The 11,558-nt window shown below is 30.0% G+C and overlaps 2 protein-coding genes across 2 annotated transcripts in view; both read left to right on the top strand.

Moving 5' to 3' along the window:
* The first annotated feature begins 2,873 nt into the window (after positions 1-2,873).
* LOC107445376 (uncharacterized) lies at positions 2,874-5,034 on the top strand. The gene is made up of 2 exons (XM_016059754.4): positions 2,874-3,090; positions 4,849-5,034. The coding sequence occupies exons 1-2, from the start codon at positions 2,907-2,909 to the stop codon at positions 4,974-4,976; spliced, it is 312 nt and encodes a 103-aa protein (XP_015915240.1). The 5' UTR covers positions 2,874-2,906; the 3' UTR covers positions 4,977-5,034.
* A 2,404-nt stretch (positions 5,035-7,438) lies between these two features.
* The window catches only part of LOC107440167 (uncharacterized), a 61,827-nt gene continuing 57,707 nt past the window's right edge, over positions 7,439-11,558 (top strand). Inside the window, exon 1 of the mRNA XM_087150252.1 lies at positions 7,439-7,535. The gene's annotated coding sequence lies outside the window, so the exon portion shown is untranslated. The remainder of the gene's footprint in view (positions 7,536-11,558) is intronic.

Raw genomic sequence — 11,558 nt, 5'->3', positions numbered from 1 at the left:
AACCATTTACAACTAGCATGTTTTCAAAACATTGAAAGAGTGATTTAACTGAACATAGGGGATAGTTTTAGCAGTTTTATGGTGTTGTCATCTATGGGTGAATAAGAGCATCGTATTCTAATACGCCAGGGTCACTAATTGGAGAGTGCAGAACACTGGAAAATCTTCCTGTGTTGTACGGAACGGACGAAATATTACAGTGCCATCATCGGGACTCGAACTCCCATGAGATTGACTGACTAGCCCTCTTGGTCATAATATGTGCCTATCCGTAACTAAGTGGCTTCATTAGGTGGATCTAGTTGGTGCGATAAAATTCTGGTTGTTTAACCGTATTAGGTGAAAGCAGTTAATGAATGAATTTTTTTTTCACAGTTAACAATTTGAATACTATCGTATTTATAGTTGTTTGACTATTTTCATTAAATATGGTAAAATAACAATGAAAGAAATGGTCATTTAATCATTTTTTTCTGAGAAATTTCTAAAAGTGAAGCATTAAAAATTGAAAACGGTATGTTTTCTTTTTCTTTTGTTTGTTCTACAATCCAAATATATTTAATCTTTTGAGACGAAGCATTTTTGAAATCAAACGATATGAGTTTATGTGAGAATTTAATGGTTAAATCCACAGATGTTTTAAAGAGATAAATAAAAGTCTGTTTATTTTCCCTGGATAACAGTAAAAATAACTGATAACAGTTTTGTGATAAAAACAGAGGATATTTTAAATTTAATTTTTACCTTACTTTGGCTCATTTTAAAGCGGTGAGTTATATTTTTGTTATGGATAATATTTTATTGAATTTTAATATTCTGTTCTAACTATAGGTTTCACTCAACTATAAGGTTAACTATTCAATGCAATTAGTTATCTTTCTTCCTATAAATATAATTTCCTTGATTTAAATATTCATTTTATTCCCTATCATCAATTTAAATGATACTGTATTTTGCCTCTCGTTTTATTATAGTTTTTTTATTATTTTATTTTATGAACTGCTTTTCCCATCAACATATTGATTTCAGTTTGTTAAATTTCTTTCAAGAAACATTTATTTCTAAAAAATCTAAAAATGAATGACGATCTTCTAGTATTCTTTTGATTATTTTCAATGATGTGTACATTTTATTTATAGCTAAAAAGAAAATTTATGACGAAAAATCTATAATAAATTGTTTTAACGCAAATAACACTAAAAAATCGAACTATTCCAATTACCCAAATATTTTTTTTCGTGTCAGAATGTATTAAACATATCTTCTTGGGGCTTTGCACCTGTTCGCTTCACTCACGATTGCTTCACTATTACTTTTGTATCTTAATTTACCTCAAACCATTTTGTTTCTTTGCAATTGGTATTAAATCCACGATTTTTTTCAATTATTACATAATTTTTGTTTATTATAAAAACTGTTTAAATATCTTTCGCCAAAGGTGACAGTATTTGGCAATGAAGTAAAAAGTTTAATTTCTTATATTGTTTCAAATTTCAAACAACTATTGTATATTATGTATTGTATGTTATATATTGCATATTATGAGCACACTTTTGTATAAAATTTGGTTTGAAAGTGAATATTGTTTATTTAAAAGTAAATACAATTTATTTACCGTTTAATAATTACTAAACGGTAACTGCACTTTTGTTATAAAAGTTGCATATAATAACATGGGTTGTATTATGCATTTATTTTGCATAGATAATGCAATAAATTTTTTATTCTAATAACGGAACAATATTTTGAGTTTAAACCTTTGGTTTAAATAACGACCCAAAAAAAGTGATAGAAAAAAACAAAATTTTCAAAATCAATTTTTAAAAAAATTGTAATCGCAAAACCCATTGGCAAAATTGCTTGCATTGGTTGTGCTTTTTCAGCCTCGGTAAGCTTAGGCCTTGGCATCGTTTTTTTTTTTTTTACGTCTTGCTTCAACTCTAACCTTTAGGGCCCTTTTTATTGGTGATATTTACCTGAATTAGTAATAAAAACGATCCAGTTTGAACTGCAGGTTACAATTTCTGATTCCTAATTAAAACTATAAAAAAATATATCGTTCAAATGATGAAATTTTCTTTTATTCACAACTCAAGAAGAATTTATGGGATCTCTCTGGTTTCATATCTCAAAAATAAACTAACCCACTTAATGCATCACAAAATTAAAAGTGAAAAAAGGAATTCTAAAAAAATTAACAAACAGCAGCGGTCGCCATAGCAACGCATGCGCACTATTTACTATTTATTACTCTTGAACACAGTTGAAAAGTGTGATGACGTGCGTCACCAAGGTGAGCACGCCATCAAACCCAAAACAACACCCATTTTGTCAAAGGCTATTAAAAAAGGAAAGAATAGTATTAAGAAGGGATCCTAAATAAATATTGCTGGTAAAATCATTAAATGATGGATAAATACAAAAATTTACAAATTTTATTGTAACTGTTATTATTTTTTTGCAGATAACGGGCAAAAATATCTGGATCTTCTTTTTTTTGTTAGTTATCACAATATTTTTTTTTCTTTGGTCTAGAAAGAGTATGTGAAGCGATTTTATGATGTATAAAGATGTATGTTGAGCCTATAAAATATAAGGTTTTAAAACCGAAGAAAAACAGATTAATAAATAAATAATTGATTTAGTTATTTATTCATTACAGCTCTCTACAGTGACGAAAGTAATTCTCTTCATAAAAACACCTCCAAAACCCGTGTAACTATCGTTAGTTGAATTTGCTGACTAATAGTTGTGGGGAAAAAACCGTGAAACGTGAAATCTATTAGTTGTGGAAAAAAAATAACGTGATAGATACTAACCAACGGGCGTGGAAACGTGAGATATGACAATAAATCTTTTCATGTTTCAGCACTTGAATCTAGAGAAGAGGGCAAAAAGAAAAAAAAATGATGAAATACATTGTTCTATTTGCCGTGGTGGTGGCTGTTGCAAGTGCCTTCGTTTGCCCACCCAACTTCTGCAGTGGAGTGAAATGTGATGATCTGTCTAACTGCTTGAGAGAGAATGGACAGAAAATCAGAGAAAAAGGAAGCTTCTGCAAGTGCTGCGATATCTGCGTCAAAGTATTAGGTAAGTTTAACAATGATAGTCACAAACTCATGAGGAAATAGGCTGGTTCATTCATGTACGGTTGTTATGAATTTGGAAGGGCACATAACAAGAAATGAAAATTGCATAACCTATGAGCCAGTTACTGTATACTTTTATTTATCTGAATTACGTTTCCTAGTAATTAGTACCGAAAATCGCATTGCACTTTATCGCCATTTAATGATTTAGTTACAAACTTGGCGATTTTAGCATGTTTGGCCGAAAATCCTTAATGATGTAAAACAGCTAGATCTAGCGATATTTGAATGCAATATTTTATTTTATAACCGGCGTTGAACAACCGTCCCAATTCTGGCCTTACAACTCCCCATGTTCAACTCCGTAGCCTTGTAATTTTGTACCAAACCCAGAAGACAAGAGAACTTCTGAATCAAGCATTGGTAGAAACTAGCCTTCGCGAAAGACTTCTTGATGAAACTAATTCGCATTTGTGTTACATAGAAAGAAAAATTACGAAGACTTCCAATGGTTCAGCGAGGGCATTTTAAACTATGATCCTCCCTACATTGGGGATACTTTACGTCAGCACTGTGATTGGTGCGAGTCTAGTGCAGAATTCATATCGACCAGCCATCGCTGGGATTCAAACCTGATGGATCACCTCATTAAGAAGAGGCTGCGCGATAGTATTTCCGAACATGGCAAGCTATGCCTGCAATATTTTCTACCTCTACAATGTCTCTTACTTTCCTTCTAGATTCGTAATCGTTGTACTGGATCACTATGTCTAAGTAAATAAATTAAAAAATGCGTGATTGGTAAGAGATACTTCGAGTTTTAATGGAGTGTCGATTACTACCTACTTCCTAACATTAGAGTTCAATATAATATAGTTGTGTTTAGCTGTGTGCAACATAAAATAGCACGCTTATCCCAGCATAAAGTAGTTACAGCCTATAATAGTTTTAAAAAAAGTAGATCATGTCATGATTTTATTTCGAAAAAGCATATTAGTTTAACAAAGGAGCATTCTGCGGTGATTAGAAAAAATCTTGTCATACTTGTCTGTATGACAATTAAAAAAAGTATTTAGTTCCTAATCTTTACTAGGCATATTAGAAAAGGAATTTTTAAAAAAAATATATCAGAAGCGTTTAATTTACTACCCTTATCAAACCGAATACAATGGCTCTCAAAAGTGTTCGTACACTTTGAATGCTTGCCTTGGAAATGTATTCAAACATGAAATACAATTTTTTTCACAGGGCCTGGTTGGTAGGGCACTGGGATCATGTTCAAGAGTTCGTGGGTTCGATCCTCGCCGGCCGAAGACTCCCTCTCTAGTAAATGGTGACTGATGCACGTTAAATCTGTCGAGTCGCAAAGTCTTCCATGTTCCCATAACAAATCAATACCTCTGGGGATACCGATCCAGGAATTTGCTTGTCTTCTGGATTGGGTTCAAAATTACAATTCTACGGAGTAGAACAGTGACTAAACCCAAAATTGGGTCTGCTGTTCAACGACGGATATAAAATAAAAAAATAAAACTTTTTTCGTAAAATCTCTATGTGATTCTATAATACAAGACTCCACATTTAAAAAAAAAAAAAAAAAAAAAAAAGAACAATGCTTCCTAGTGTATAGAAAACACCATCCATAGTACTATAAGAACTTCTCGATTTAATTTGGAAAATTATGGAGTTAAAGTTTAAACTGATTACAATTATATTTTATCTAAGTTCTCACAGTGAAATCGTTTTGTTCTTTTTACAGGCGAAGGAGAGAGATGCATGCCCGATCACATCCTCGGGTCAATATCAGCATCCGAATGTGACGAAGGACTTGCATGTCACAGAAGTCACTGGAAGTGTGTCACCATGGAAGAATTCTTAGAAGACTAAAACTGTACTCGAAAAGTATTTGTACAAAAATGAAAATAAAACACACAATACTCTTTTACGATTGAAGGAAATATATTTTATACATGATCATTTCATACTTGGTACATGATTTTTTTCCCCCAATTCTCGAAACTTGAGAAATTCCAAATTAACGCGCTATTTTAGTTAGCGATTTTTTTTAATTTATTGTTTACAAGATTCATTTTTTTTCTCGATTAATTAAAATCATTCCTATTGGCGCTCAACTAGCAACCAACTCAGAGTTATTCACTGGATTAAGCAATGATTATTCTACTTAACACATTGAATGCCATGGGGGGTCACCGGTGACCGGCGAGGTCAAGATTATTAGAAACGCATAATTCGAGTAAATTTTAAATGCTTTTAATATTTTTATATTATTATCGTTACTAAAATGGTTTGAAGAAATTAATGCTATATAGAACACACAAAAATCATCTTGGCCAGATGGGCAAGTCATGTAAAATTAGAGTAGCATTCAGACCGTGGCGAAAAGAAACCTTATAATTATCTAGATTTAAGATTATTTTCACCTTAAGACTAGCTTTATTCCAGGTTTTTTGTTACGATTAAAAAAAAGAATAGCGTGGCGAAAAGAAATCTTATAATTATCTAGATTTAAGATTATTTTCACCTTAAGACTAGCTTTATTCTAGGCAGGCCCGTCCCTAACGGGGGGGGGGGTCTCACACCCCCAGCGATATCATCCAGTCGGCAAATTCAGGTTGAGTCGGCATTTTTTTTTTTTTTTTTTTTTTTACATTCCAAAATCCCGACTTTGCCGAAATTCTTTCATTGTCGGATATTTCATCGGTGATGAGATTTAAACGGATTTCAATGTTATCTGAATTTCGTTTCGGGATCCCAGACCCGACTCGGCAAATCTTGTTGTGAAATGTGTTTTTAAATTTAGTTTTTTTTTCTTTTCTCCTCCAAGAGTAACCATTTATGATAATTCAAAGCAAGATGATCAATAATTCAGGCCAAAATCCCGACTTTGCCGAAATTCTTTCGTTTTCGGATATTTCATCGGTGATGAGATTTAAACGAATTTCAATGTTATCTGAATTTCGTTTCGGGATCCCAGACCCGACTCGGCAAATCTTGTTGTGAAATGTGTTTTTAAATTTAGTTTTTTTCTTTTCTCCTCCAAGAGTAACCATTTATGATAATTCAAAGCGAGATGACCGACATTACATGCCAAAATCTCGAAAACCGTTTCTCTTGTATTATTATTTAAACGACACATTCTTAAATTTAAAAAAATTTTGTAGTGACCTTAATTTTTAGTTAGCTAATAATGTATCATAAAATTCAGATATTATTTATCTGAATTATATTAAATCTTTATTAGAGGTTTAAGTAATTTTTTTAAAGGAACTGATGAACTTACATGATTTTTTTTTAAAAGAATTATAAATTTTATATGAAATAATCGTGCCGGTGATGCAACCAATTTTTTTTTTTACTTTCAAAATATAGGGAAAAAATTACAAATAAGAGTACCTATTAAATAGGATACTTTATTATTCAAAATATCTTATTTAAATTGTTAAATTCTGTTTAAATAACACAAATTATTAAATAATTTATATTTTCAATTAGTAAACCATATTTATCTATTATGAAGAATTTTACTAACTCCAAAGGACTCCTAACTCCAAAAAAGAAAAGAAAAACATTTAATTTGTTAACTACCATTCAGTTCATAACTTTTAAAATTCTATGATGATTGAATTATTACTTGAGTTCAAAATTTTTTAACCTAAAATAAAGTGTTCAGGGACTAATTCATATCTTTAGAACAATTAATCATGACAACAAAATTTGATATTCTCTATGGAAAATAATTAACATATATGTGATCCTCAATTCACCTTTATAAAAGTTTCCGTTTTGAAAATAAAATATTGTTGTTTGCTTTTAATATTTTTTTTTCAAGAATCCTAAGAATTCTGAAACATTAAATTGAGTTACACTCAATCGAATCAACACTTCGATCATTTCACACAATTTGAGAATGGTTGCCGAGTTCAAAGTGTTAAATGTTGTAATTTCGGATTCATTAATTATTTCAATAAAAATATGGTGAAAATAGAGAATTCCGAATATTCACGGAGAAGTGGCAATTCTGTTTGATCAAGCCGCTTACGGGCACTATGAAAAGGCGCAAAAAAGAATGGAGCTGCGACTCGATTTTGTGAAGCAGCAGACAAAACCCCGGATATTTCTGTCAATTTGAAAAATCGAGGGTCTTTTAAAAGTGGTTAGCTAGAAATGCCCTAAGCTATATTTTCTCATGTTTTCTCTTACTCTTTCTGAGAATAAAGACAATATCTTTGTCCATGTGGTTAAGAAGGGGAAGGAAGGGGCTCAAAGCACAGGCAGCTGTGGTACCAATTACTTCACTGACCTGTCTTTAACTGTCATGTACGGATACTTAAGCGTATTTTATAAATTCATATTATTATTGAATAAAATAGAAAATCTGCTCACATGCCAACGATCATCCTATCTACCGCAGTCTAAATTTTGAATGTAAGTATAATTTTTTTATGAATACATATTTATTATTTGCAGTCTTATTGTTTAAATATTAAGTTTAATTAAACTGCATTAAATGTGTTATTACTTTCCAATTAAATTATTTCGGGTAAAAATTGATTTTTATGAAGCAGATAAAATTATTTTTTTAATCTTTTTTGTGCAGTAAAATAATTAAAAGAAAGAAAAAAGAGCAATTAAAAATGCTATGTTATTTATATTCATTAGTAGGAGCTAGGGATAGAAAAAGATAAATCACATTTGAATTCTGAAAATTGGATACTTTTTCCGTTTTTTACTTTTTACTAAGCTTTTATTTTGTGCTTGAAATAGTATTTTTTTTTTTCCTTTTTAGATTTTTTCAGCTGAAATTATTTTTCATATATCTTATTTAATTGAAATTTCAAATTCTATATTTCTTCGTAGGCTTTGTTTTTATAAGTCCAAACTGCAATCCTTTATGAAGAAATATGTACTAATGTTAATTTTATTGAAAATGTAACGTGTTTAAAAATAGAAAATTCAGTTTTTTTTTTATAAATAATTCTTTTTAGTTATTTTGTACTGTCGTCCCCACTTAATCGCATAATCGAATTACCCGCTTATACGAATAAAATTTAATGGAACCAAATCATTTTAGAAGAAACTAATGTTAAACTTTCCCGTTTAAACGGTTATTTGTTGCTTTTTGCCCCCGCCTAATTGCATAAAGAAGTGGTACTCAAATGAAAAATATATTGTTTATTTTTGAAAAAAGTTTCACCAGCTAAAATGGAATTTCCCTTTTTCAGTTAAGATAAAGATACAATATGTGGTCACTTCAATTGAGATTTCTTATTCATTAGTAGGTGTTTGGGGTAAAGTTGAAAAATTAATCAAATCTTGCTGCCAGTTTTATATATTGAAGTAAACGAAGGGGTTTTTACCCCTCTTTGACTTACTTCACACACACATCATTTAGAATGTAAAAATGGGATAGAGTGATTTGTATTGTGATCCCATGTTGATGCACTATTAACTTTGATAAGAAAAAGTTTCAAAAACCTAACACACTAGTGTACAGAGAGTCTTTCTCTTAAATAGAATAATTGCTTAACCCAGTTAATGACTTTGAGTTGGGTGCAAGTTGAGAGCGAAAAGGAATGATTTAAATTAATCGGAAAAAAGTAAAACAATGAATCTTAGAAGTAATAAATTTCAGAAAACCCTTAACTAAAATAGCGCATTAATTTAAATAGAGCATTAATTAAAATTTCTCAAGTTTCGAAGATTAAAAAAAATAAATAAGTAAAAAAAATTCTGAATGTGTTTGGAAGGAATACACGCAAGTCATGAAATTTTTAGTAGAAACTAAAAGGGAATATCTAATTTTGATGAATTCAACGGGTATAAAAAACAGTCTTCAATTATAGATTTTTTCGGAAGGGATCAATTAATATTTTAGTACCTACATTATAGTTTTTACTAATATTGATTTATTTTTATGTAATTTTAAATGACATTTATATTTTATGATACTAACGCATACAGTTTTAATTATAATTGTTTATTGATCATAAAACTGAGCTTATTTAATCAAAATGCTATACTATGCATTAAATACCATTAAAAAGTAAAATTTCGTAAAAATTCAGAATTTTGGATTGAATATTGCACTCCCCTTTTGATCGAATAACCCGCTTAATTGCATAGATTTGGCTGGAACCGATGGTATTCCTTTGAGCGGGGTTGACGTATTTCTTATGTATTTAATTATTTAATGTTTCTATATTATCTTTTTGACTAAAGTTAACAGTTTTTCCTTTAAGTTAATTATTAGTAAAAAAAAACTTTGTAAAAATTCAATTCACAGTTTGTATTAAAAATGCAGAATCATACATTTTAGCATAAATGCTTTCATAAGTTTTTATTGTTAAATCTATTAGCGTTAACTGCACCAATGACAGTTGCGACAAATGAAAGAATTTTCAGCAAGATGAAATTGATTAAAAACTATCCTATCTTCGAACAACAATGACCACTAAACGCCTAAATTCACTGCTTTTACTCAAAGCAGAAGAAGATATTGTTGACAATATTAAGCATGATAAGTTGGCCGAATATTTTTTGCTTTTAAAACAACATCGAAGTAAATTTATGTAGCTAATATAATATAACGTAATTTTACTAATATCTTAATTTTTCATCATTTTTACGTGAATTTCTTCATTTATAATTTAAATGGCAAATATTTTCAATGTTTTTCTACATTTTTTTTCTTCTTATTTTTTAAAAATGAAGGGTCAATTTACTTTTGAATAAATTTTGTTTTGAATCAATATCTTATAGAAGTTTGTATTTGCTGATTATGACTTACTTTCTCATCTTCAAACAGTTGCTGTAATTAGCTTATGGTAACAACGTTTAAATGAAACGAAAGATATATTTTAATTGCCAAGTGATTTTTCAAAAAAATATTTAAATATAAAGTAAAAAGTATTTCAAAGTTGCGTTGAAAAACATTTAAATTTACAACTTTATTTTTTAAAATTATTTCCACAAATAATTATTGCTTAATGTTACTGAAAACTTATTTTAATTGAATAAGTTTCAGTTTATTTAAAAATAGTTTTTTTTTCTTTAATATTTTGTTACCATTTAAATAATTAAAATTTATAGAAATGTAAAAAGTATATTTTCTTTGCATTATTTTGAATAATTGCTGGTACTATTTAGTTATCAATAATACTACATTTTTCACCCATGGCGGTTGCTAATGCTGCCCGCTAATGCTCGCCAACCCCCGAGAATCACTACGCAATCCTATGTGGTTCACGCAGTGAACCATGGCTCGCTGCGCTCGCTCGCCAATGAACACAATGTTCTAGCACAAAGACATAGTATATTATCATCAAAGACATAGTATTTTATCATCAAAGACATAGTATTGTACTTATGTAGAAGAATTCTATCAATGTTCCTATTGGCTTTTAAAAAAGTATATTAGCTATTTAGATTGTACATGGTGAAAAAATCAAAACATTAGCTAAATGAGGAACATAACATATTAGCAAAATAAATTATCTAATATTGCAGTTACTCACCTAAATTCAACTAAATGTGTATAATAAATTAGTTAATGCTAGAAATTCTGAAAGTTTTAGAAAGAAAATTTATTATTTAAAAATATAAACTTCAAACCCTAACTTTTCCTTGTGAGATAATAACCCTCAGAAAGTCTTTCATTTTCAAGAACACAAAAATTTGTTTTATCGCCAAATGAAATATTTTTTGGTGATCAGTATTATTGAAATCAATTTCTACATTAATTAACATTTGTGATAAAGTACATAACATTTTAGAACAAAATAAGGAGGTTTTACATACAATAAATTAAAATGCATGGCTGTTAGCATTACCCGAGAAATACCATGTGGAGGTCGCCATGCTGCATTTCTAATCGGGGAGTTTTGATTTTGGCAGATATTATGCTCTTCGACATCTACTGTTACATCTTGAGCAATTATTATTGCACTTGATCTCTGCAATCTACGTTTTCCATAACATTCCTCAACACTTTCTTGGGCTCTTCGAACACGTTTTCTTTCATTACGTTTAAAAGTCCTAGCAGCTTCACTAATATTCTGCATTTTAAAGCGTGGAAATTCAATGCATAAATAAACGCGAAATATAAAAAAATTCAATGCATTCAATACAAACACTTGGACGTTTTTTAGACGTTTAGGAGGCTCCCAGTAGAAAAATATCAATTCAACAGCGGCCTTTTAGAGCATTCTCACTTCAATTAATTAATTAATTCCTAATTGAGTTTAAATTAAATATTATCATGTTTTTAGGGCATGAATCTGAATTGAACAACCTGATAATGCTCACTCTGGTTATTGTTTCCGTTTTTAAAAGCGCTATATGTTGAGCCACCTCTTCTAGATTTGCCATGTGACATTTTCAGCAGCAATCATTGGTCGATTTTCTAACGTTGCCATTCGGGGAGTTGTAATGAGGCTTTTTTTTTGGTAC

The sequence above is a fragment of the Parasteatoda tepidariorum genome, chromosome 1 (assembly GCF_982258835.1).
Source record: "Parasteatoda tepidariorum strain Cologne lab strain chromosome 1, Ptep-v5.0, whole genome shotgun sequence".
Taxonomy (NCBI): Eukaryota; Metazoa; Arthropoda; class Arachnida; order Araneae; family Theridiidae; genus Parasteatoda; species Parasteatoda tepidariorum.
Note: the sequence above shows the minus strand (reverse complement) of the source record. Positions and strands in the feature narration are given on the sequence as shown.

What these genes read in the sequence shown, in the direction of transcription:
- LOC107445376 (XM_016059754.4), top strand. Translation starts at nt 2,907, where the DNA reads ATGATGAAATACATTGTTCTATTTGCCGTGGTGGTGGCTGTTGCAAGT. An exon ending in TATCTGCGTCAAAGTATTAG is followed by an intron (nt 3,091 to 4,848) that starts GTAAGTTTAACA and finishes TTCTTTTTACAG; the next exon opens with GCGAAGGAGAGAGATGCATG.